This window comes from Myotis lucifugus, unplaced genomic scaffold, assembly GCF_000147115.1.
Source record: "Myotis lucifugus unplaced genomic scaffold, Myoluc2.0 scaffold_332, whole genome shotgun sequence".
In the NCBI taxonomy this organism is placed as follows: domain Eukaryota; kingdom Metazoa; phylum Chordata; class Mammalia; order Chiroptera; family Vespertilionidae; genus Myotis; species Myotis lucifugus.
In genome coordinates, this window is record NW_005871380.1 from 10,631 (window position 1) to 37,335 (window position 26,705).

A 26,705-nucleotide genomic window follows, 5' to 3' on the forward strand; every position below is an offset into this window, starting at 1 on the left:
CTGTGTCTCCCTCCCAGTGACATCCTCTGGGGTGCTGTCCACCCGCATCACGCAGAGGAGGGTCTCATCCAAGACACCCCCACCCCATGGCCCTGGAATCCGGGGCTGCTAGACTGTGGTCCATGCTAAGCAGAAACAGGAAGCTGGCGCAGGCTGTCTGGTACAATTCCTTTATTTCTCCTACTCAGACTTCCCACATTCAGATCCTGCTCCCCCCACAGAGGACTCCCCACCAGGACTGGACCTGCGATTCGAGGCCCCACCCCCTTGAAAGGGGCTAAAACCAAGGCGCAGCACCCACCAGCTCCCCACTAAAGCATCTGAATCACCTCATCAGAGATGGTGGGGACTTGGGAATCACCTTTAAAAAACTTCCTTGGAGGGGAACAGCATCCCTGCTGCAGGCTCGGCAGCTCAGCCCAAAGCCCAGCAGCTGGCCTGGAATCAGAGCCGCCCAGAACATAGCCCCTGGCCCACCCCAGCCCCATGCTGAGAAGACCCGCCTTCCCAGCCTCGGTCCCAGTGGCAACAGCTGTTCATCTGGACTCCAGCTCCAGAGGGCTTGGGTGGCATGTGTGACAGAACTCGGGTTCAGGCCCACGGTGGTTCTCAGCTCTCCTCTGGCCAAGACTTCCTCGCAGAGCCCATGGCCTCCCGAGTCGGGTTGCGGGCCAGGGCACACGCAGGAATCTGGAGAACAGCCGGCTTCCTGACAGCCTGCTCCAGTCTGCTGCCCCAAGCCCTTGCCTTTGGTCCTTCGGCTGGGCCTTTGCCCAGGTAGGTCCCAGCTGCACAGGCCTATCACCTCACGGCCGCAGACTGGGCCGTGGGGACAAGGCCCAAGGCCTCCAGCTGGCAGTGTCCAGGCGGCGTGATCTTTTTGTCCAGCACTGAGAGTCACGAGGAGCAGAGAAGCAGGGTGGCCCCGCCCTGGGGGCCTGCAGCACTCAAGTCCACAGGGCCCAGCTTGCTCGCTGCCTCACACACGTGAACACACCATGAACACACACAAACACGCACTGAGACACACACATGCACACATGACCTCTCGCTGGCTGAGGAAGTGAGCATGTGCATGAACATCTGCTCCCTGAGGGCGAAGAAACAGGAGGATGGAGAGTGACATCCAAGGGGCTGAGGCAAGGGGGAGGGTGGGGAACATTGACAAGGTGCCTATTGATGGTCACGCTCACACACCGGCTGGGCCATCCCGAGGTCTGAGGACAACAGATCTGCTGCCGCCCGAGGAGCGTGTTCAGGACCCCAGGTGAGGTGCCAGGGCCAGGGTCTCACGTCTGGGCCAGTGAGAGCTCCTCCAGGCCCCCCTTCCCAAGCCGGTACCTGGCCAGGTCTTTCCTGGTTACCAGCCCGACCACCTGTGGGAACAAAGCCAGGTCATAGGAATCCAGTGGCTCCACTCCTCCTCTGTGGAAGCATGTGGGGGGAACAGCACAGCTTGGGGGAGACCCGGAGGTGGACATATGACCAGTCTGGATCCTGGGCCTCAGAGTCTCCTGCAGAGAGCACCTGTGCACCTGTGGCCAGGGCAGGCAGGCCAGCAGGGAAAGGGGCCCTCTGCCCTCCCTGGCTACTCACCTGATTGTGGTTGTCCACTACCACCAGATGCCTGAGGCCCAGGGCCCGGAACAGCTTGAACACCCGAGGGAGAGATGCCTCCTGCAATGTGGTCAGGGCCTCAGCTTGCCCACTGGCCCAGACTGGCTCCAGCCAAGAGCAGAGGCAGGACCCACCAAGCTCAGGGCTGGCCGTCTCCCATCACACCCGTCGCGACCAGGACATCAAGATGCGTCCTAAAGCACCCCTTCCCCCCATGCCAACCAGCCCTATCCCAGTCATGCTGCTGGTGTCTGGCTCTACAGCCATGCCCATCCCCCAATCCTTGACCTGAGTTTAAGGATGGAGCTCTTCCCATTTCTCCATGGATTCCACCCCCGCCCTCCCTGGCAAGCCACTGAAGGCCACTCAAGACCCTGCAAGTGGGAATCAGGCACCTGGGGCACCGTATACGGGGAGGGGTTCATGAATTCAGAGAGGTCCATGGTGCACTCGCGCTCATCCTGGGACACATGGATGGACTGGATTGGGGGGAAGCGTGGGTAGGCATCCCGGAAGTCCTTCAGCCTCAGCCGCCGTTGTACCAGGCCCCTGTTGGACCGCTCAACAAACACCTGCGGGCAGCAGGTAACAGGCAGTGGACAAGGCATGTCAGAACCCCAGCTACCAGCCTGCATCTCCCGCCACCCGGAGGTGCCGAGGAGCCTACCTTGTGCTTCAAGAGGACGGAGCGCAGGATCAGGCCCTGGAGCCGAGCCGACTGCAGGGAAGAGAAAATGGCCTTGTCTGCGAGCAGAGCCCAAGTCCTACCTGCCTGCCTGGCTGAGGCCCTGCTGAAAGCTCAGAGGTGTGAACGGGAGGGCAGGCAGTGTCTGCGCAGCAGGGTCAGCACGTCTGCTCGGGGACCTTGGCTCTAGTCAGGTTCCCCGCCACACCCCCCATCAACGTATGGTCACAGTCGACTGGCACTGGCTTTGCCAAAGGCACAGGCTTGCTAACCCCCAAACACCTGGGAGGGCAGGGGGACTCGCAACGAAGAGCAAGGAACTTGGTGCCTGGGTTGCGGCATGTGCTGGGGGGAGAGGCAGACCCGGCCCTGACAAAATTCACCCCAAACCTTCGGGAGCTTGGGACTGGGTGGGCCACATGTGCTGTCAGGCCTCTCCTGACAACAGGCACAGCCACGGCTGATGGTGCAGCGTGGGGTATGAGCGTGACACCGGGCCTGGCACTAACCTACCCACGGGGACAGCGCTCACACAGCTGTGGGACTCGGCTCCTTTCACAGTTAGTGGAATTCTACCATAAACCCAGACAAGTCTCTGTGTCCCTACAAACCAACCCTGCCCATGCCCTGCTTGACAGGTACAGGGGAAGAGTATGGCTTCCCTGTGAGGGAGGGAGGCAGGACCTGGCCTGCAGCTATGGGCTCCTGTGGGACAGCAGCGGACCCAGGCCCACCCACCCAGGCCCTGTACCTGGGAATCGTCGGTGGACTCCACCACAGGGAACCCGTTGTGATTGGACGTCGTGTTGCTGAGCACATCCACGATGACGCCCACTTTCTCCCTCCTCCGCAGGCAGGTGACGGGCGTGCTCATCACCTCCCTGTGGAAGAGCACACACTCGTCCACTGTTGGCCACAGGGTCACAAACCATGTGTCCCTGGGGGTTCCTGAATGGTCTCTCTTCACAGCAGAAATGAAGTTCAACAGGCAGGAAGCTGCTGGATGCAGTAGCCACGAGAAGGGATGCAGGAAGCCCGGAGGCCACAGAGCCCAGGTGCTGCCCTGGGAGAACCCGTCCTGGGTGGTGCTTGCAGCCCCAACACCTGGAGAGCATCTGCCAGATGTTCGCACACAGGCGGGTGGCTTCCTTCCTGCTCCTGGCTGCCCACACCCACCCTGCCAGAGCGTCGGCACCACTCACTGCCCTCGGCCGAAGTGTGGAGAGGAAGCCCCAGGCCTGCAGGCCGTCAGCCTAAACCAAGACAGGGAGAGAGGTGATACCTGGCGGTGAGCGAGTGCGAGGTAACCGGGGCTTCCCAGTGCAGGAAGGGCACACTTTGCAGCTGGATGTGCATGTCGTACAGGCCCTGGGGAGGAGGGGACAGGCATCAGGCACAGTATTGACATGAGGGAGGGGTCACAGGGTGCAATGACCAGCTACCAAGGGGGGATTCAGGGAGAGCACTGTGCCTGTCACTGAGGGAGGGGTCCAGGCACGCTGTGCCTACCACCAACGTGGGGGATGGCTTTGCAGGGGCCCCCTTCCCTCCTCTACAGAGCCCAGTCCCCACATTCTCAGGCTCTGAGACCAGGGCATGGGGATGGGACCCACAATGAGGGCTAGGCAGGCAGGCCTTTCCCACCAGCTGCACCTCAATGAAAATGTCTCCTACGATCTTGGCGGTCATTAGGATCAGCATGATAGGGAAGCCATAGGTCACATTGCTGGTGGCCTCCATCATGATAACTGTCAGGCTCAGCGTCATCCTCACGATCCCACCTGCCCAGGGAGGGAGAGGTGAGCTGGGTGAGGTAGGGTGGTCTCGAGCCCCTGTAGGCCACTCCACCCACCCCTGCCTGCCCATGTTCTCTGTGCAGAGCCCATCACCATCCATTCAGGGCCCAGCTACACCCTGCAGGGAGTGGTCGATGACACTAAATTGAACACCTGGCCTTCGACCTCCATGAGGTACCTGCCCCTCCTGACCTTGGGTTGCCCACGTGGCAGACAGGACTCACCCAGTTGGGCAGCTGCTCCCATCAGGGCGTACTTGCCGGGGTCTGCCCAGATCTGTGGGGATGACACAGAGGTGGTGTTGGGGATGACACCCCCTACCCAAACCCACCAAGATGCACGAGGCTGCCTGCGCTCAGCAATGTCACATCCAGGAGAGCTTATGCACATGTGCAAACAGCCTGCTCCTCCTCAGTAACACAAGGCCTGGAAATACCCACGGAGTGGCCCAATCCAGGACGCCCTGCATGAATCACGCCGTCGGCATAAGCCGGAGAACCCGGCAGCACGAGGCAGGAGGACACTGCGTATGGAGGAGGCAGAGCTACAGGTGCATGCAGGGACAGAGGCCAGCACCACGTGTGCAGTGACTGTCATCTGCAGAAATGCCTACCCCGCACGACGAGGGAGTGACAATCCAACACGTACTACCACACAGATGCACCCTGAAAGCTGCACGCTCAGTGAGGGAAGCCGGCACCGATGGCGCCTGGTGTGTGACCCACTCACATAAAGCGGGCAGAACAGGCAAGGCCACTGAGACAGAATGCAGAGGGCGCTGCCAAGGGCTGAGGGGCATGGGAGTGAATGCTGGGGGACAGATTTCTTTTTGGGGTAATGAGAATGTCCTGAACCGACATAGTAACAACGGTTACACTCTGAACACACCATAGAACCACTGGATTGTACTTTTAAAGGGTGGGTGTATGGTATGTGAATCATGTTGCAATTAAAAACCACAAAACATTGTGCCCGGGAGGAAACCTGAGACCCGAGGAAAGCCTGTCCCACGTCTGGCCAGGGGAGTGGGTGGTGGGACAGTGCGGGAGAGACTCGCCTGCTCTGTTTAGTTTTTTAAAAAACCTTATCTGAATAACTAGTTTTAAAAAAGGGACTTCACATAAAGTTAAAACCATGGTGCCCATGGTGGCAGGTGGAGAGGGAGGCCAGGGAGGCCGCGGGGCGCAGGGCAAGGCCTGTCACACACAGAGCCAGTCACCAGTGTCCGCAGGCTGGGCGCCCAATCCTTCCATGTCACCTTCGCTCACTGATAACCACTGAGCGTCTCCCCCCGACACTGTCTCTGGACCACACACATGCACGGCTACATTAATGGCATGTTCCATCGAACAGCAGCAGCCAGAAAACTATGGCCATGTAAAATGACCAGAGGCTCTGAGGCGCTGACCACCACACTGGGAGCCCACTGCCCTCACTCACAGTGGCCCCGAGGCTGCAGCACCAGAACTGCCCCTTCCCTCCAGCCCAGCTCTGGTCCCACGCGCTTGGTGCACGGAGACCCCACTTACTGCGGCCCCGGTGAGGTAGGACAGTGAGATGCCGAAGAGCCGACCCCAGGCAGCCCCAATGAGCAGGGATGGGATGAAGACGCCAGCAGACACTGTCAGCCCATAGGTCCAGCAGGCCAGGAAAAAGTAGACGAGGGTGAAGAGGCCAAGGGTCATAGGGTTGTAGGAGCCTAGTAGAGAGAGGCTGACCAGTCAGCACCTCCAGGTCATATCCTGACCCCTAGACACCCCCGAGAGCCCCCGGAAGTGTCCCCATTTTCAGAGGCCAGAGCATGGGGTTTTGGGGGCTGGGTCCTTAGAGGCAGGAGGATGGCTGCTCTGCCCGGGGACGGAGGGAGCCAGGGCAAGTGGGGCCCAGTGCAGCCAGCAGGACAGTGACCTGAGGCCGAGAAGGTGACCATTGAAATCAGTGTGCAAACAGCTGGCACCACGGGTCAGGGGAGAAGGCCACCAGCCACATTCCACACTAGGTAACTTCCAGAAACCCCGGACCAGCATGTCAGGAGGCCTGGTGCCAACTGCTGGCTTCACTCAGCACTTTCTAGAAAGGGCGTGGCCTTTCCCCACATGTAAATGCTTCTCTGTTAAATGTGTGGATTCCTGTCACGTGCATAAGGACCGGAAAAGTCCCAGCACTCTTATTTGTGACAGAAAACCATCAGAGACAGCCTACGGGTTCTAAGGGGCAAGATGACGCTAGAGCAGCACCAGGGAGTAGCACCATGGAAGTCTGACGCCATCTACTCTGGCTTCTGTGCCGTGTCGGTGGGCTGTTGCACATCAGGCCAGAGGGGGCAGGGCCCCGTGACGATGGGCATCTGACAGCGCTGAGCACGGACACACCTGGGGGGTCGTGGAAAAGGCCGACCACGCTCTTCTCCGGGGTGTTAAAGAAGGCAGCAGCCATGGAGTTGTACTCGCCATCTGCACAGAAGAGCTGCAAGGTTGGGAGAGAGGACGGGCCAGTGGGATGGGGCAGTCCTGCCCAGCATCAAGCGCCAACCACGTGGCAGGATGAGGTCGGGCTGCTGCCTCCGAGGGGAGGCAGGCTGCGTTTCTCGGGTCCGTACCCACAGCCCCCACTTCTGAAGTCCTCCTCGGTCCTTGTCAGGCCACATTCTGGGAGGAGGGCCGGGAGACTCCAGCCTGAGAACACCAGCTTTCCCGACACCCAGCAGGCTGCCCGACTCTCTGAGGACACACCAGCCTGTGCTGCCCAGAGCTCAGAGTCCCGCTGTGCCACCAGCTCTCCTGCCGGGACTGGGGAGCGAGTGCTCCTCCTCAGAGGCCTGCCCTGCCCCCTGCCTGGTGGCCCAACCTCCTACCTGGAGCGGGTAGGACACGGAGTTGCCTTGCAGGGGCTGGCAGTCCCGGGACGAGTAGATCAGCACAAAGGCGACAGTGGCTGTAACAGCGGCCACCAGCATGGCCTCAATCACCTGGAGGCAGGGCCGGTGGATGTACCTAGAGCAAACACTGGGATGGACCAGGCCTCTGGACACCTGGGCAGTTACCAAGGCAACCTGGGCCTGTGATAAGAGCTGATAATACTAAGAGCTGATAATACGACACTGATTAGGGGGGTGATGCAGCACGTTTAGTCATCAACCTACCCAGACTCCTGCACGTCCTCAGATCACCTGGGTGCCCTCCAACATCATTTAAGTTTTTGCAGAAGGAGGAAGTGCTTCCCCAAGCCAGAACTCGCCTCCCCTCCCCCCGACCCCACCCCAAAGCTCCAGTAATGGCTCTCCAAATGGCAAGAGAAGCCATCCCAGCTAACTACGCCCGGGCTCAAGATGGCCCTGGGCAGACCAGACTGAGGCCAGAAAGACCCTGACCCCAGGGCTGCTGGATCCACAGGCAGTGCCTCCCCTGCCAGGCCTCCCCTAGCCTTACCCCATCCATCCCCCAGCCCCATGCTGTCCCCTCACATACAAGCCACCACAGAGGAATGCACACTGGCAGGTGGCATTCCATGTGGCCCTGTGGGCACGGCCCACAATGAGTCCATTTTCAAAGGCCCCAGGAGCCACAGATCATTTCTCACCTGATTCGAAACATCGTCAGCCAGTAATTCAAGGCATTGAACACAGCCCCAAGAACACCACCTGCGGCCAGGAAGGGGTCCCGTGTAAGGACGGCTGGGCTGTCCCGTAGCAGAGGGACTGGGAGGGGTCTGTGGAAATACCCGCACTCCATCACCACACTCTGATGGACAGAGGGGCTTATTTCTGAAAGGCTTTGCCTTCCTTTCAGGGAAAGGTTTGCAGAGTAATGGATGCTGTCGATGGGCCAGTCCACTTCTTAGATGGGCTTCCCAATGGAGAAGCAGAGCTCTGGTTTCTTTATGGTGCGGGTTTCTCTCCTGGAGGAGCCATTTCAAAGCGGGCCCTGACCCCACCACATGCTTTGTTCCCCCTGGGGGTTGCCATCTCGAGTGATGGAGAAGTGTGGGGCCAGGTGGGTTGGTGTCCTTCTGGGGATGGCCCTTACCCACCACGCCCATGGCGATGAAGATGGGGATCTCGTGGATCGTGTACACCATCGTCTGTGCAAAGAGGAAGAGCAGATGTTCTGTGAGGAAATGTGTTATCAGCTTCTTGCCACTCAGACTTGACAGATGGGGAAGCAAGGGGGGCAGGAAGGAGAGACCTAGGAACACGTCTAGTGACCCAAACAACCCAAGAGCTCCACTGTGTCCCTGTGCAAGGACGGCCCGGGAGCAGGACCCCCTTGCAGTGTCTGGCAATGCAGTGTCTGGTCCCGGCCTTCCTAGGGGCGCCGGCCTCTCCTACTCACCCTCCCTAAGCTGGTGCATGAGCGCCCAGGACCACAGTCTGTGTCACTGCCCAACAATCCACAGATGGTGGAGACAACCCTGAAGGTGCCCCTGGGCTGGCTACCGGGGCATCCTCCCCTGCACGCCAGGTTGGATGTGTGCTTCCCAAGAGCACCCCTGGCCCTGGTGCTTATGAACAGAGCTCAATCTCAGCGAAGAGATGGAGTTTCCCAGAAGCCCCAGGTCTCGGGCTGAACCTTAAGTAAACAGCCGTGGCCGAGCACGGAGAACCAGAAACAGTGACTGGGACAACGGGCCACATTACCTCTGTGTCAAACCTTCCAAAATTGATGAGGCCGGGGCTGGACAGGTCCCAGATGTTTCCATGGTAAATGCTTAAGACGAAGTTCAGTGTGAAGGTGGAAATCATGGAAGCAAAGAACTGTGGGCAGAGAGAGAAACAAGCACCATCAGAACAACCGTGCCCACCGAGAGGAACCTGGGAGCTGGGGAGGGGCTGCAGGAGAAGGGGCTGCCTCTCCTTTCACTCAGGAGGCACCTGGAGCCCCTCCAGAAGCTAAAGGACAGGAGGCTGGGCAGCCAGGCGAGTGTGGGGTCAAGCCAGGACAGAGCCGAGGAAAGGTGTATGAGGTCTGGGGGTTCCCAATGAGGAGCTGAAGGAGCCCCAGGGTGGAACAGTGACCTGACTGACAGGGGAAGGGCAGGAGGCAACACTTCAGGGTCAAGTGAGGTAGAGCTGGGCCATAAAAATCCAACGGGGCGTGGCTCCAACCACAGCTCAACAGGCCCCTCAGGCGAGGGCACCGAAGCGTGGGCCCAGAGTGTGGTGTCTACTGGACCACGGAGGACACCAAAGTGAGATGTGGGCACTGCCTGACCCGGGGAGAGGCGCCGTCTGTGGGCACTTACGATTCTCCACGTCAGGAACTGGTTCCAGAAGGAGGCACCTTCCTCCAAGCTGAAGAGGACCCCGCCTGGAACGCAGTGGCCCAGCCTGAAGTTTCTACCCAGGCACAGGGAGCCCCGCACCCAGAGCCCCTCACACCCAGACCCACGGCACCAAGCCCACATGAGAGGCAGCCATGGGGCCTTTCGGGAGGCACCCCACATCCTCACCACCACCCAGCACCGAAGTCTGCAAACACCCAAACTATTCCTCTCAAGGCACAGACAGCCTGGCTTGCCCAACACAGGCCGTCACTTGTCAACCAGGCAGGGCCCCTGCTCACCCACAGGGGCCCCAAACGCAGCAGACACTCCAGCCGCGGCTCCTGCCGAGACAAAGTCCCGCTTCTCCGTGTCTCTGCGGAAGTACTCAAAGATCTGCAATGGGGCAGAACAGACAGGAGCAGGGCATTAGCCAGCTTCCCCAAGGGCACTTCTCAGAAAGGGACGGGGAGGGAGGCGGTGGAGGGAGAGGAAGTCTCTAGACAGTCAACTCATCAACTCCTGGGCTCACAAGGACTGCGGAACCGAAGAGGCAACAAGAGAGAGCTTCCTTGCACACCAACAACCACGAGAAAATAATGAAGAGATTCTATCACAAGAATTAAACTTTAGGCCCTGGCCGGTGTGGGTAGAGCATCGGCCCACGCATCAAAGGGTCTCGGGTTCCATTCCCAGTCAAGGGCACGTACCTGGGTTACAGGTTCAATCCCTGGTCCTAGGGGGGCATGTGGGAGGCAACCAATCAATGTGTCTCTCTCACATTGATGTTTCTAGCTGTATCCCTCCCTCCCTCCCTCTCTTTTTAAAAATCAACAGAGAAAATAAACTGATGGATAAAATAGATCCAGAGACATAGAAGCATGGAACAGACTGATGAATCTCAGAAGGAAGGCAGGGGTGGGGGGTGAGGAGGTAGAGATTAACCGGGGAACTTATATGCATAGTCCATGGACTCAGAAAATACGCTGGTGAAGGCCTGGGAGGGGTAGGTATGGGGTGGAGGGGGTCAATGGGAAAAATAGAGAACATCTGTAACACTTTTAACAATAAAGATAAATTAAAAAGAAAAAAACTAAAAAAAAAGAGATCAATGGAAAAATATTCTCGAGTGAGAACAACAACAACAAAAAAACTTAAGTGTATTCTTGATTTTAAAAGACTCTGTTCTGTAAAAAAATGTTAACTGTCTCCAAATTCGTATATACATTCAGTGCAATGCCCATCAAAAAGCTGGTGGCTTTCTGGGGAAACGTGACATTATTCTGAAGAGTATCTTGGAAACTAAGCATCTTCTGTCTGCCAGCACGTCTCTCCTGACCCCTTTCTAGGTCACACAGGCCTTTGAGGCCATTTCCTCAGGGAAATGCACACCCACCAAACCCTGCGAACCAGGCTCCCAGCAGAGTCCTTGGCAGGCCCGGGAGAGCCACCCAGGACAGAACTCTGTGGAGACCCTCAGGTGCGAAGTCAGGATGGTCTTGATACAGAGCAGGAAGGACCCGCCTTCCAAGGAACATTCACGGTCACCCTCATTGTCGACATCTGCATCAGGAGGACTCACCTTGAAATCTCGCTTCAGTGACGTTGACCTCCCCTGGGAAACCCCAGCAGCAATCACGGAGCCCGAGTGAATCATCGGCCCCTCCTGGAAAGTGCAGGACAGCCCCATCAGGCGAGTTCAGGAGAACATGGAGGGCAGGGGGACTCAGGCCCGAGCAGCGCTCCTCGGGCTGCATTACCTTTCCCACCGCCAGTCCTCCCACCACGGACAGGATCACACCAGATACTTTAATCACCAGCGTCTGGAACACAAAGGAAAGAGTGTCAAGTCTCTGATTACAGACTGCACGCTGTCTGAGGACCTGAGCCACAGCCCTGCACACAAAGCAAGACTAGTAACATAACAACCAGCACAACCGCTCCCCCTTGAGGTCACTCTGCTCCCCCAGTGTGTCCAGGCCCCCAGGAGCGCCTGCTCCCCAGATGGGGGCGGGAGAAAAGCATCGGCTGAGGCACGCAGAACAAAACACCGGAAATGGCCATGGGAAGAAGCCTGACTTGCCAGCCCCTTGGAATGAGTGTGTCATCAAGAACAGTAAGTATGAGTATTAGGAAAACTTTGAGAAATGGAAAGAGCGCACAGCAAGGCTCCCACTCCACACAGGTGCTCTCCTTCTGGAATGCTGACCCCTGTGAGGAACTGACAAACACGCTCCACAGCGGTGGTCACAGCACGCACACCACTGAAGCATTTCTCTGTTACAAAAAATGTGCAGAGAAAGTTTTCACCACTTTCCAAAGAAAATGTACAAAATCTTCCAGCACATCCATGCACATGCTCGTCAGCAGCACACAACATGGTCTGGGTGAACTGAGGAGGTGCAGGTGGACAAACAAAAAGTTTCTAACCCAGCAAAGAATCCCCATGATGGGCACCGTGCTCCCAGCCCAGGGGTCACCTCCTCACCTTGAGCCGGACCACGTGGGGGATCTTCACCCCGTTGAGGAAGCACTTGATCTGGGGGATCCCGCTGCCAGCAGCAACTGGCTGGAAGGAGAGAGAAGAGAACATGGAGCTGGCCAAGCTGAATGAATGGATGTAGATGAGGAGGCCCAGGGAGACTCAGCCTCATGGTGCTCAGGGTGGGGAGGGGATGACATGGGACTGGACAGGACAGCTGCCTGGGAAGGGGCTTCCCACTTCTCCCCACCCCAGATGTAGAACGACCACCGAGGGGTGCAAATGCTGTGGGGTGTGGGAGGGGTTGGGTGTGGAAATGGAAGGAGGTGCAGTGCCTCCCACAGGGGCAGAGTGGGGACACTCTAGGACAGACCGGAGGCATATATCATGCACTAGCTGAGAGGAACCAGAGTTCCTCGATCCCCCTTGGGAGGGGGGCACCGCACTGCACACTAGATAGAAGCTGCTGGATGTTTCCGCTTCTTCCTTCCAACGCCTCATGATAAGGGAAGAGCACAGAAAGAGGCAGGCCCTAGGAAGGGCTTCTGGGAGAGTCCTGGAATGAAGGGATACCATAGGAGGGTCTGATTCCCTCAGGTGGGTGGTCCCCTCCGTTTGGACCATTGGGCCCTCCTAGAAGTGAGCTGTGCGTTCCCCCATGGTCTCTGCCGTGTGGGGTGGGCGTGGGCGCACCACCAGGGTAAGGAGGGTGTTCTTACTGAACCGTTTAACATCTGTACTAGTGTGACCGCGGGAACCTCACTGCCAGAAGCTGCAGTAGGTGAGCTGGAGCAGTTCCCACCATCCAGGGCTCCCTGGTGGCCGTACCTCTATGAAGGCAACAATCATGGAGCCGACCAGCACGAACGCAGAATTCAACGTGGCCCACAGCAGGAGGGAGAAGGACAGCCCCCCTTTCTCCGTGAACTTGTCGATATCTGGGCTCATCAAGGACGAGTATCAGCTCCACCATCTGAGTACAACCCCAGCGTGCCGCACCCTGATACAAGCACGACCCCCAAGTTCCCGGGGGGGAGTGAGAGGCAGGGAGGGGGTGATGCACTAACTGCACATCTCAGAGACATTCCACTGCCCGTTCCCAACTCTCCCAGGTGGAGGGCGAACACCCAGGCCAGAGATATCTCCTGTTGGGCCCGCTCTGGGATGCAGTCACTCATGGGACCCTACGCTCTGCTCTAAGCTCCACCCCTGTGCTGGGCCCCCTCAGAAAAGGATACTGTCCTTGACGACCTTGTATTTCAGGCCAGCCAAGTTCTCCACCATGATGTCGATGAAGCAGGCCACAAGCCCCGTGAGGATCCCTATCATGGCACAAATGACCCAGCGCTTGATCTCCACTGTCCGGAAGGCCTGAGGGGGAGGCACTAGTCAGAGGTGAGTGCAGTGGCAAGACATCAGCCATAGACTGCTCTAGCGACGACATGACTGGCCCTGGAATTCCCCAAGTCCATGATGGCAGCCTCAGGTCAATGTCTGAGAGAGGATGGAGCATTGGGGTGGGGTGGGGGATGACGTTCCCAACCAAGCCACAATCAGTTGTTGACATCTTGGCCACTGCAGCTGACATCTAAGAACCGCCTTCTTTGTTGTATTTGAAATGTGACACACACGCCCTTTCCTGTATCAGGTGTTGGGTGTCTCTTGCTCCAGAACACAAACCAGAACCTGCGGCACAGGACTGAGGGCAGGGAGATGGAGGGGACCCATCACCACACCCAGGTGGGAGAGTAGCACCAGCCCAGCCCGTGGGTCCCTAGGGCGGTGTCCAGGCTGCCCGGCCCCAGACTCACCATGTGGTTGATGCGCCTCTCCTCCTCCAGGAACAGCTGGTTCTCACTGTTGTCATAGTCCAAGCTCTGCAGACCAGGGTGACACAGACAACACAATGACTGACCCTGGTGTCCCAGGTTCACGTCGGGCAGGTGGTGGGGGTGAGGCTGGAGGGGAATGAAGTGCCTGGGGCGGTGAGGGGCATGGGCACCCAGGGAGGAGGCCCACCTCATACTTGAGGGACAGGAGCTTCTCGTTGTGCGGGATCTCCTTGGGGAAAGGGTGAGGGGGATCCATATTCTGCAAAGGAAGAGGCAGAGTCACACACTGACAACCTAGCACGTTGAAGAGCAAAGCACAAATGAGGAGAGGACAGAGCACCTGTCTACTCATCTCATGAGGTCACTGCTCTCCTGACCCCAAAGCTGAACATGGATGCCACAAGAAAGGAAACTCACTACAAGTACACACCCTTGTGAACACAGACACAAAATTCTCAGCAAGACGCCAGTGGGTTAGATCCTACAAGACACCAGGAATGCAAGGGTAGTTTAACATCTGAAAATCAATTACTGTAACGTCTGTGGTACATTGGAGAATATATTATTGGTCTTTGTGCCAATTTCTAGCACCTGGCTCCTAAAATCCTGGGCATCTCTGGGTAGTGTCTTATGTGAGCTAATGAGCTGGAGGGATCACAGGGGCTCCTAGGCTTCAGGATGGGGCTAGTTGCCAGAGAGATCAAGGTGTGATTAGAGGACAGGAACTTTCAGTCCCAACATCAGTGGAGGGAGAGGGGCTAGAGATTGAGCTAATCACCAACGACCAATGACTTAATCAGCCTGTGTATGGAACCTCCATAAAAACCCTAAATGAAGGGGTTTGGAGAACTTCTGGGTTGGTGAACATGTGAGGTGCTGTGGGGTGGCGCTCCTGGAGGGCATGAAAGTTCTGCACCCTTCCCTGTGCACCTACTGTCTGCTGTTCCTGAGTTGTAGCCTCTATAATAAATCAGTAAACATAAGTAAAATATTTCCCTGAGTTCTGTGAGCCCTTTAGCAAATTATGGACCTAAGGAAAGGGTCTGGGAAACTGTGATTTATAGCTGGTCAGTCACAATCACAAATGACAACCTGGACTTGTGACTGGGGTCTGAAGTGGGGGCAGTCTTGTAGGACTGAGCCCTTAGCCTGTGGGGTCTGTGCCAACATCATGCAGTTAGTGTCAGAATGGACTGACTTGTAGGACAACCAGGTGGTATCCGGAAAAACAGAATTAGTTGGTGTGAGGAAAAACCCCACATATTTGTTATCAGAAGTTTTGTGAGTGAATCAAGTGTAATGCCACTTTAATAGAATAAAGGACAGAAAATACATATGACCTCAATAGACACAGAAAAAGCATCTGACAAAATTCAACCCCTCTTGCCTTAGCTGGTGCTCAGTGGTTAGACCATCACTCTGTGCACCAAAGGGTTGTGGGTTCAATTTCCGGTCAAGGGTATGCACCTGGGTTGTGGGTTCACCCCCGCCCCCGGTTGGGTGCATGCAGGAGGCAACTAGTTGATGTGTCTCTCTCACATGCCCCACTCATCCCTCCCTTCCACTCTCTCTGAAAAGCAATGGAGAAAATATCCTCAGGTGAGGCTAACAACAACAACAACAACAACAAAAATCAACTCCTCTTCATGATTAAAACACTCAACTAGGAATAGAGGGAATTTCCTCAACCTGATAAAGGCATTTAGCAAAAACCCACAGGTAACATCACTGTCAATGGTGAAAGACTAAGCTTTTCCCCTAAGTTCAGGAACAAGACAAGGAGACTTGCTCTTGCCACTGCTATTCAGCCTGGTCCTGGAGGTTCTACCATGGCAATTAGGCAAGAGAATGAAATAAAAAGCATCCAGATTGTAAAGGAATAAATGAAACTCTATTTGCAGATGACATGATTTTATATGTAGAAAATCCTCCAAAATAGACTAAAAAACTGTTAGAATGCATTCAGTAAGACTGAAGGATACAAGATCAGTAATATAAATATAAAATTTATTTCTATGCATTGGCAACGAACCATCTGAAATGCAATTAAGAAAACAACCATAGCCCAGCCTGTGTGGCTCAGTGGTTGAGCCTTGATCTATGATCCAGGAGGTCACAGTTCAATTCCTGGTCAAGGCACATGCCCAGGTTGAGGGCTCAATCCCCAGTAGAGAGCATGCAGGAGGCAGCCAATCAATAATTCTCTCATCATTAATAATTCTCTCCCTTCCTCTCTCTGAAATCAATAAAAATATTTTTTTAAAGAAAACAACTCTAGCCAGAACCGGTTTGGCTCAGTGGACAGAGCATCGGCCTGCGGACTCAAGGGTCCCGGGTTCGATTCCGGTCAAGGGCATATACCTTGGTTGCGGGCACATCCCCAGTGGGGGACGTGCAGGAGGCAGCTGATCGATGTTTCTCTCTCATCGATGTTTCTGGCTCTCTATCCCTCCTCTCCCTTCCTCTCTGTGAAAAATCAATAAAATATATATTTAAAAAAAGAAAGAAAGAAAACAACTCTATTTACAACAGCATGAAAAATAAAATATATAAAATAAAATTTATCCCTAAAATACATATAACAAAAGTGTAAGATTTGTATGCTGAAAATTATAAAACATTGTTGAAAAGAAGGAACTGAAGACCTAAATAAATGAAAAGATATCCTGTGTTCATCAGAAGACTTAACATTAAGATTCAACACAATCTCTAAATTCCATCTGGAAGCATTCAAGAAATTGACAAGCTGATCCTAAAATCAACATGGAAATGCAAGAGATGTCTCAGAGGCAGAACAACCTTGAAAAAGAAGAGCAAAGTTGGACTCAAACTTCCTGACTTCAAAAGTGACTATAAAGCTACAGTTGTCATGACAGTGGTGGTGCTGGCTCAAGGACAGACCGAGATTAACAGCAGACAATCGAGAGTCAGAAATAAACCCTCGCATTTATGGCCAATTGATTTTCTGCAAGGGTGCCAACACAATTCAACTGGGAAAGTATAGTCACTTCATGAAATGGTGCTGGGAAAACTAGACATCCAAATGCAAAACTATGAACCTGAACCTGTACCTTACACCATACACAAAATTAGTGAAAAACGATCAAGACCTAAAAATATAGAAGTCTTAGAAGAAAACACAGCAGTGACTCTTTATGACCTTGGACTAGGCAATGGTTTCTTAGATGTGACAACAAAAGCACAACCCAAGAAAATAGGTAAACCAGACTTCATCAAAATTAAAGGGTTTTGTGCTTCACAGGCCCTGTCAGAAAGTGAGACGACATCCACAAAACGGGAAAAAGTTTCTTCGAATCATTTATCTGATGAGCAATTTGTGTCTAGGCTACATAAAGAACTCTTACAGCTCAATTATTAAAACAAAAATAACTTGATTACAAATGGGCACAGGATCTAAATAGACATTTCTCCAAAGAAGACATACAAACGGCCATCGGCACATGAAAAATGCTCAACATCACTGGCCATCAGGGGAATGAAAATCAGGACCACGAGACACCCGAGGAGGAAGTCAAATGCAAGTCTGGGTGGACATTTTCAGGACATGTTCCCCTGGCAGCTGTTGGACAGTCCAAGCCTGACACAGGGGCAGAAAAGGACATCACCGCTGTCCAGGGACATCCACCCTGAGATGCCCGCCCTGCCCCCAGGGCCCTCCTCCAGCCTACCTGGCAGCCCTCTTCCACCCACAGCACCCGCCCTGGCCTGCTTCCTCTGCCTACACAGAGCATGCTCAATCAGCATTCAACACCTGTCACACTTCCCCTACCTGGCTTGGCCTTGGGGAACATGGCCCCTCAGAATAGCCTTCCCTGGTCACCTAGGCTCTGGGGGCCCCAATGCCTGCTCCTCATTGTCTCTGAGCTCTGCTCAGCCCATTTCTGTCTCTGAGTTCTGTGTGGCCCTGTCCATATCTGTCCCTGAGCTCTGCACAGAATTGCCCACGTCTGTCACTGAGCCATACACAAAACCGCCCGAGGTCTGCACAGATTTGCACACGTCTCTCACAGAGCCTACACCCGCCATCCTCTGGGTTTTCATTACTGTCTGCCTTTGGCTAGGTGGCAATTCCGCCAAGCAGGCCTCGTCTGTCCTTCCTGGGTATAAACGGGAATGACTCCCACTCACTGGGTCCAGAAGCTCATCGTCCGGCTCCACGTTGCTCATCTGTCCGATCTGGAAAGACGCCGAATGGGGCGACTGGAAGCAGAAAAGAAATGACAGGGCACTTAGCCACAGGCCCACGCTACACTAAGCATCACCACCCCACCAGGATAGTCTGGCCTCATCTGGCCCTGCTGGGAGAGCATAGACCCACACCTGCTGTGTGGAGGACAACAGCAGGGCCAGTGCTGGACCCAGGCCTGTCCCCACCACCCACAGCCTGTCATCAGGATGTCCAGCCTCAGAATGGGAAGCCCAGGCCTTCCCTACAGCAGGGGCCCTGCCCTTCCTTGTTTTAGTGAGCTTCAGAGATTAGACACCTACTAGACACCAGAACCCAGGGCTGCAGGCAACGTTGCTGGTGTCCTCCTGGTCCCCCTCCCCTGGCCAAGAAAACCCGGGCCCAGAGCCCCCCAACCCATTCTCCATGTGTTCCCCCATCATGAGACAGTGGTTCTGCCACAGGCCTCCAGGCCAGCTCTCCAGACACGTGGTCTGAGGCCCTCCTCTCCAGGGGCAGGAATACCCTCAAACCCCAGAACCCTCCCACTTTGAAGTGAGGCCACATGCTGGGACCCAGGGGGCAGGTCAACCACAAAGGACAGAAAACCAGGAGCGTGACTTCTCTTACGCCCACTGCTGGGCATGGCAGCGGCCTGGACTAGGAAACAAAACACAGGCATCAGTTACCTTTTCATTTCAGAGAAGCAACAAACCATGTGTTAGCTCAGTATGCTTCAAATATTGCATACTTGACCTCAAATGTGATTCTTTGTTTCCCTGCAATGCAAATGCAGTTGGGTGCCCTGCATTTCATCTGGTAGCTACACATGCAGTGGAAAAACAAGCAGCCAGCCCAGCCTGTGTGGCTCAATGGTTGAGCACTGACCTATGAACCAGGAGGCCACAGTTCAATTCCTGGTCAGGGCACATGTCTGGGTTTAGGGCTCAATCCCCAGCAGGAAGCAGCTGATCAATGATTCTCTCTCATCATTGACTAGAGGTCCGGTGCACAAAACTCATGCATGGGTAGGGTCCCTAGGCCTGGCCAGCAATTGGGCCCATCGGGGCCTTCCAGCTGCCAGTCAGAGGGGATTCCTGGCTGCAGGCTGGGGCATTCCTTTGTTCCGTGTCACCCCCTGGTGGTCAGCGCACGTCACAGCGAGTGATAGAATGCCCAGTCTCCAGTCGAACTTCCACGGGAGCACTTTGCATATTAGCCTTTTGTATATATAGATAGGTGTTTCTATCTCTCTCTCCCTCTCCTTTCCACTCTGAAATCAATAAAAACATATTTAAAAAAGAGAAAAAAGGAAAACAAGCAGCCATGATAGGACCAAAGTCTGCCGTACACTCAACAATGGACCTCAGAGGGGTATTCAGCCAAAGAGTGCACTGTGACTCCAGTATAGGAAGTTTACAGTCAGGTGAGAACCACCGGTGCCTCAAGTGGCTACTTTTAGGGGGACAGGAAAAGTGAGGGCACGAGGGGGCTCAGAGGACATGGAAGTTGTCTGAATCTCCTGGCACTGCTGTAAACAAGTACAACAAATTGGGGGGCTTATATCAAGAGAAATGTATTCCTTCCCAACTCTGGAGGCCAGAGTCCAAAATCAAGGTGTCAGCAGGCAGCACTCCCTCCCAAGGCCCCTCTCTGCCTCTTCTAGCTTCTGATGGGTGCTGGCAGCTCTTATTCCTTGGCATCTGGCCGCATCACTCTAATCTCTGCTTCCGTAGTCACCCGACCTCCTCATTGTGTGTCTGTCCAAATTTCCCTCTCCTTAAGAGGACACCTGTCACTGATGTCAGACTATGCCAATCCGACCTCATCTTAACTTGATCATGTTTGTGAAGATCCTATTTCCATGTGAGGTCCCAGGCACAGGTTCCAGGGGCTAGGAGTGGACAGATATTTGGGGTGGTAACGTGTGAGGTGCGTGTTCTACTTGAGATCATGCTCCACTTGCACAATGTGCACTTCTCTATGTACATATGGTAAACATCCGCGGAACAGGTGATTCATGAGAGAAAGAGCTGTTTTCTCTTCTAAAAACAATTGACAATGCCCCCAAACGGCTGAATCTTATGTCTTCTAAAAACTATTGACAATGCCCCCAAACGGCTGAATCTTATGAGAAAGGGATCCCAGCTAAGAGTGAACTCTAAACAGGAGGTGGCCAGGCACTGGCTGCAGTCCCCACGCTCCAGACAGGACACACGTCATCTGGAAGCACGCCCAAGCTGCAAGTCCAACCAAATACACTTCCTTGGGGACATGCCCACACATGCAGACCGGCCAGGCAGACAGGGCACAAAGACGGACAAGCCGAGCTGAGCAATGCCCAGGCAGCGTGAGTCGGACTGTGAAAGGAAAATGGGAAACCGATTTGCCATCCAACCTGACAGATGGAGCCCACAGAAAGAGGCAGGCTGACCACTTTATCTTATTTGTCACTGATCGTAAAGCAGCTCAATTACATCAGGCAGTCCTTCCCACCACACCAAGGCAGCCCAGAGTTGAACCCCATAAAGCATTTCCTTTCACATCTAAACGTTTCTGGGGCCAGGCTGTGACCTCACACGCAGCCTAAAGAAGGGGCAGGACTCACTCGTTCAGGTGACAAAGGTCCTCTGCACCTGGCCTTGATGCCAGATGAGCAGGTACAGCACCCTGCGGGACCGTGTGGACCCAGGAGGGCTGATGAGCGGGAGGGGCTGAGCCCTGCCGCTGCCTTGGGCTGGGCTCTCTCCCTTCTCCACACCTTCATGTTTTCATCATCTCTTTTCTGAATTTTATGGGCATCTTTTAGGAACTATCTTTTGTGGTAAAAAGGCCATTTACTCAAAGTTCAATAATTTATTGGGTGTTGCATCTGTTTTCTTCTCTTTCCTTAAACACAAGTTAAATTAAATACTGATTCTTCTAACTACAGACATGCACAATAGCCCGGCTTCAATCTTCCAGGACAGGATCTGAGTGAAAGATTTACATACTGTGCGGTTCCACTGACCTGACACTCTCAAAATGTCAGGCTGCAGGGATGAGAACTAATCATTGGGGGAGGGGTGACTGTAAGAGTAGGACAAAGGGCTGTGCATGGTAACGGGCATGCTCTGTACCCTGACTGCAGTGGTGTGCTCACACAAATCTACACAGGGCCTAATAGCAGAGAACCACATACACGCACTGTGCCGATGTCAACACGGGTTTCTGTATTGCACAATGAAAGATGGAACCACTGGATGAAACTGGGGGGAAGGTATGCAGGCCCTCTCTATACTGTCTTTCAATGTCCTGTAAGTCCATAATTATTTTAAAAATTATAGATTTGATAAGGGGTTAATATCCAGAATATATAAAGGACTTGTACAACTCAATAACAAAACAAAAAAAAACAACCCACACACCTAATCTGCTTAAAAAATGGACAGAGGACTTGAATAAATATTTCTCCAAAGGCATACAAATGGCCAATAAGCACATGAAAATATGCTCAACATCACTAATCACTAGGGAAAGGCAAATCAAAACTGCAATGAGCCTGGCCAGGGTTGCTCAGTGGTTGGATGTCGACCTATGAACAAGGAGGTCACAGTTCAAACCATGACTTCCTGGTTAGGGCACATGCCGGGGTTGTGGGCTCGATCCCTAGTTGGGAGCATGCAGGAGGCAACCGATCAATGATTCTCTTTCACTGATCTATCTCTCTCTCCTCCCTTCCTCTCTGAAATCAGTAAAAATATATTAATAAAAGAAAACTACAATGATACCACCTCACACCCGTGAGTTTGGCCAGAATAAAAACCCAAACAGAATAACAAGTGTTGGTGAGGATGATAAGTTGGAAGCTGGTGCACTGTGGGTGTGAATGCAAAATGGTGCAGGCACTATGGAAAACATTATGAAAGTTCCTCAAAAAGTTAAAAATAGGACTATCATAAGATGCAGCAATTCCACCTTTGTATATATACCCAAAAGAATTAAAAGCAGGATCTCAAAGAAGTACTTGTACACTCATACTCATAATAGCATTATGCATAATAACTGAGATGTGGAAGCAACCCAAATGTCTATTGATGATGAATGGGTGAACCAGGTATAGTATATACATACAATGGAATATTATTCAGCCTTAAAAAGGAAGGAAATGCTACAATATGCTATAACATGGATGAACCTCGATGACATTATAGTAGGAGAAAGTAGCTGGTCACAAAAAAAAACAAACACTGTGTGATTCTCCTTATTTGAGGTCCCTGGAATAGTCAAATTCATAGAGAGAGAAAGTAGAATGGCGGTTGCCAGAGGCAGGGGGAAGGGGAAGTTAGTGTTTAATGGGCACAGTTTCAGTTTTGCAAGATGAAGAGTTTTGGGGATGAAGGTGGTGATGGTTGTGCAACAATGTGAATGTACTTAACACCACTCAACTGTACACTTAAAAATGGTTAATATGGCCCTGACCGGTTTGGCTCAGTGGATAGAGCGTCGGCCTGCGGACTCAAGGGTCCCAGGTTCGATTCCGGTCAAGGGCATGTACCTTGGTTGCGGGCACATCCCCAGTGGGGGACGTGCAGGAGGCAGCTGATCGATGTTTCTCTCTCATCGATGTTTCTAACTCTCTATCCCTCTCCCTTCCTCTCTGTAAAAAATCAACAAAATATATTAAAAAAATAGTTAATATGATAAACTCTGTTATATGTTTTTACCACAATTAAAACAAAATTTAAAAACAACTTAAAGGTTGTTTGCTTCCTATTCTGCTGCTCTGCATTCTAACATCCTCCAGGCTCCATGCTCAGCACTGAGCACGCAAGACCGCTACAGCTAGGGGCTCAAGTCAAAGAAAACAAGTTTCCCAGAAACAAGTAAGTGTAAACTATGAGACTTGAGCTCAATGGGGGGATGAGGAGGAGCACTGAGGCTGAGACCTAAAGGAAGAAAAGGAGCAAGTTGTGCAGGGGAGGGGCAGATGGGGTGGGAACTCTGCGGAGGGGGTGTGGGGTGCCTCCCAAGGCCTCTGGCTAGGCCTGGGGTCACTCTTGTTCCTGAGCTCTCTGCACTGTCAGGCCATGGGTTCTGTCTGCCGCTCCAGACTGTGAGCTTCCTGAGGGCAGTGGCTGTCCCATCCACACTGGTCCTGGACAGGAGCCCTTGGGGAGGAAGCAGAGTGGCCAGTTGGGACCCTACAAAGTGGGGCTGAGAGTCAGTGGATAAAGAGGAAGGACAAGAGGACAAAGACACTGAGGCAGAGGACTTCCTGGAGGGGATGCCCTGGTGGTGGGAACCACCTAGAGAAAGGCAGGAGCTCACTTATGATTAGCAGAACTCAAGGGGCCAGATGACAAATGACAGGCCCGCAGCTTCCCTGCAAGCCCCCACCTCCCTGGCATGCTGAGATGTTGTCTGTGGCAAGGCACAGTCTCATGTGGTAACCCCAGTTCCCAGAGAAGTAAGATCCCCAGAATGATTCTAAACACCCACTGGGAATTCTCAGGCACAGCTTCCCATAGCAAAGGTCCCCGGAAATGTCCTGCACTTACAACCATTGTAAATACCCAGCCCCCGCCCCAGAGCATCTGTTTCTGGCTCAGATTTCCTTCTATAAGTTCTTAAAACTGTCCACTTCCTACTGCCCACACACATGACCATGACTTGCTGGCTGACCTCACCCTCTCTGTGCCCCAGCAGCAGACAGGAACTCACTGGCTAACCAATATCCCACACGAAGGGGACAGCAACCTACAGGTAGCTCTGAACGCCTGGTCCTGATGGACAGAGGCTGAGCTCAGGCTGGTCCCCAGCCCACTATGCCCAGGGCCACGCCTGCTCCTCCTCACTGGGCACTTAGCAGCTTGACCTGGGCACAGGGCAGCCACTTGACCTCACTCTGCCCGGAGAAGCTGCTTCAGGAGCGGGGCAGGCTGTGCCTGTGCTAAGGTGGCAATGACACCATGATCCAACTCTGGACATCCTGCAATAAAAACCCTAAGGGCCAGGAGGTGATGAGGTCAAGTTCTCACGTCCAGTTGACCAGAGCATTCCCATAGGGCAGTTGTTGGCCTGGGTCTTCATTTTAGTTCAAATGGCCCTGGACTGAGAGCAGCTTACAAGCTGTCTTCTGCTGCAGCACTAGGTAGGGTGCACGAGCCTAACCGTGAACTCAGCCTGCTGGTCCAGAGCAGGCCCTCCCTGCATGAAAGCCAACATCGAGTGGCTCAGCTGCCAGGGGAGCTGCGCATGAATGGCAACCCAAAGACAATCACTTTTGTTCAGCTGGCTATTTTGTCTGGGTTTTTTTAATCCTCACCCGACGATTCGTTTAGAGAAGAGGAAGAGAGAGAAACAGAAACATCAACACCGGAGAGAAAAACATCCATCAGTTGCCCCCTGTATGCACCCTAACCAGGGATCGAACCCACAACCTAGGTACGTACCTTGACTAGGAATCAAACCTGCAACCTTTTTGGTGTCGGGATGGTGCTCCAACTGAGCCACCTGGCCAGGGCTGTGCAACTGTTTTCAATGCAGCCGAGAGTGACTAATGTTTTCTGTCTTATGACCAGCACTGTGCTCAGTGCTGCACATCTATTAACTCCTTTGCAGATAGGTACTTGGGGCACCTGGCCCAGGGAGGTGCTCCTCATACAAATGCCTCTAGTCTCCCCTTTGCACTTGTTCACACAGGTGGGCTAAAGATTCTTTAAATAAAGAATGCGCTGTGTCCAGCCTAGGTGGTGGGGATAAAGCAGCTGTCCCCTGCAGGTCTGACAAGACTTCTCTTTCCAGTCTCCACTCTCCACTCCGATTCACTTCCCAAACTCTCGAAGGGTTGCAAACACACATTCCCTTGTTTCCCATCTGGCTGTTCACCTGAGGCTCTTGCACTCTTTAAAAATGTACCCAATATGACCTCTCCTGCCCTTGGGGCCCCTTTCACAGTCCTCACAGAGCACAGGCCTGTTTCTCCGTGAGTCTGGAGCTAGTAGGAAGCTGCTTTGTGCAACTCTGTGTCCCAGGCAAACTGCATGCAGCCAGGACAAAGTAGGTGCACAATAAATTATTCAAAAAGTGTTTAAGAGCAGCTAATCTGTTCTTATTAAATGCAAACAGACAAAAAAGCTTGCATAGATTTAAGGGAACGCTTTTTAAGGGAGGAGATCAACAGGCTCCTTCAAAAAAAGCCAACTCACGTATCTAGTTGCAAAGAGAAGTGGGAAACCCCAACATATTTGTTCAGTCCCGAGATAAACCCAAATCCAACCTCAAGGTTTCCAATCCCTTTACTTGTCAGCCCTTAAAGCCAGTTTTATACTTCTTTTTGTAGACTTCAGATAACTTTATTTTATTTGTTTTTTTTATTCTCATCTGAGGATATGTTTTTACTTATTTTAGAGAGAAAGGAAGGGGGAGAGAGAGAGAGAGAGAGAGAGAGAGAGAGAGAGAGAGAGAAACACCAACTTGAGAGAGAAATATCAATCAGTTGCCTCTGGCACATGCCTTGACCGGGGATTGAACCTGCCATCTTTTGTTACATGGGATGACACTCCAACCAACTGAGCCACACCAGCCAGGGCCAGATAACTTTCTTTTAAAAGAGGAAAGAAGACCAGAAATGTTGCAAGAAAATAACAAAGCACCCACATCCCCACCAGGCAAGTTTGCAACTTTAGACCTGACACAGAAAGCATCTGAGCAGGCTTCTCTCAAATAAAGCTGAGCAGCACCCTCCCAGCAAAGGGCAGGCTCTGACCTTCACTGTCTAATGAATTTCTAAGGGGCTGGGGAAATCTAACCATAAGTTCTAGAGAAACAGCCACCTGTCCCTCCTAGTCCTTAAACACTATACAATTATTTAAAGGGCAGATCTAGAACAGGAGGAGAAAAAGTAAAGAATAAGCACAAAACAAAATCAGACCCATCAACAAAAACAGTGCATTAACTCAAAATTAACACAACACATAGGAAAACATTTAAAGACACAAACTGCATCACTGACATGTTGAGCACATTTCAACCACCCTGACTTGTTGCTTAGTGTGTCTGGCTGCAATGAATTGCTAAGGGAAACGGAGTGCAAGTACTTATTCCTAGGATCGCCCTGATCCCTGTAGAGAAGAGTGGCCGACTTCCTCAGTTAATCTCATTGAAAAAGAAAACTCTGCAACCTAAACTGTTAAAATCTGGGAATTGTTAAACTAGTTGCTCAGGCATCTATCACAATTTTGAGAGGAAAAAAAAAATACTTCAGAACCGGATTCACCTGAGCAGAATTCCATTTGCCTTCCCTTTAAAGCCATGTTGGAGTGAACTGTCAGGAAATATATTAGCTTCGCGCTGTCAAGGACATGACAGCAAGCGTGCTAGCCCGCCCACCTCGCCCATAAAACACCCGCGTGTAATGGCGAGGTCCACCTGCTCCTGGATCCCTGCTGGGCAGCTGGCCCAGAACTTACTCCCGAGACTCCGGAACGCAGGGCCTAACTTGCGATGCCAGCTTTGCCATTTGCCAAGGGAGACCCTGGGCGCGTTCCCGAACCCGTCCGCGGCCCAACTTCCTTGTCTTTACAACGGGGATGAAGCACCGAGTCCCCGCGAGGCTCCGCTGGGATCGCGCACTGCGCAGCCCACGCCAGCACCGGCCCAGCAGAGCGCCGCCGTCGAAGGACCCTTGGCCCGTCAGAGCCCCAGATCCCGACTCGCGGCGGTCCATGGCCATGCGGCTCCCGCGGGAGGGAAGACTGATGCGCGGACCCAGGGCCGGCGCAGATCAGCAGGAGGCCGCCCCGCCGCCCGGCCCGCGCGGGGCCCGGAGGTGTGGAAGTCTCTGCGGGCCTGGCGCCCAGGCGCC

General features: G+C 53.4%; 1 protein-coding gene across 3 annotated transcripts; it reads right to left on the minus strand.

Moving 5' to 3' along the window:
• Positions 1-154: 154 nt before the first annotated feature.
• CLCN7 (chloride voltage-gated channel 7) lies at positions 155-26,465 on the minus strand. Of its 3 annotated transcripts, XM_023764444.1 has the most exons (25): positions 26,311-26,461; positions 17,821-17,892; positions 13,859-13,930; positions 13,651-13,716; positions 13,078-13,210; positions 12,668-12,777; positions 11,846-11,926; positions 11,118-11,180; positions 10,940-11,023; positions 9,660-9,753; positions 9,340-9,404; positions 8,735-8,851; positions 8,124-8,178; positions 7,678-7,738; positions 6,953-7,091; positions 6,471-6,564; positions 5,628-5,797; positions 4,323-4,374; positions 3,956-4,083; positions 3,585-3,670; positions 3,054-3,183; positions 2,285-2,335; positions 2,013-2,189; positions 1,597-1,677; positions 155-1,376 (listed from the first exon to the last, which is right to left on the minus strand). In XM_023764444.1, the coding sequence occupies exons 2-25, from the start codon at positions 17,857-17,859 to the stop codon at positions 1,290-1,292; spliced, it is 2,235 nt and encodes a 744-aa protein (XP_023620212.1). In that variant the 5' UTR covers positions 17,860-17,892; positions 26,311-26,461; the 3' UTR covers positions 155-1,289. The 3 variants fall into 3 exon arrangements, with proteins under 3 accessions (XP_023620212.1, XP_023620211.1, XP_023620213.1); XM_023764443.1 differs by having other exon boundaries at positions 155-1,677; positions 26,311-26,465; XM_023764445.1 differs by lacking the exons at positions 13,078-13,210; positions 17,821-17,892; positions 26,311-26,461 and having other exon boundaries at positions 155-1,677; positions 12,668-12,839; positions 13,859-13,876.
• Between the last annotated feature and the right edge of the window lie 240 nt (positions 26,466-26,705).

Excerpts from the sequence above, each read along its gene's own strand:
- CLCN7 (XM_023764443.1), bottom strand. The coding sequence starts at position 17,859 with ATGAGCAACGTGGAGCCGGACGATGAGCTTCTGGACCCA. Across the intron at positions 5,798-6,470 it reads CCTTTTCCACGACCCCCCAG|GCTCCTACAACCCTATGACC; the intron begins GTGTGTCCGTGC and ends TCTCTCTACTAG. Across the intron at positions 4,375-5,627 it reads CCTACCTCACCGGGGCCGCA|ATCTGGGCAGACCCCGGCAA; the intron begins GTAAGTGGGGTC and ends TCATCCCCACAG.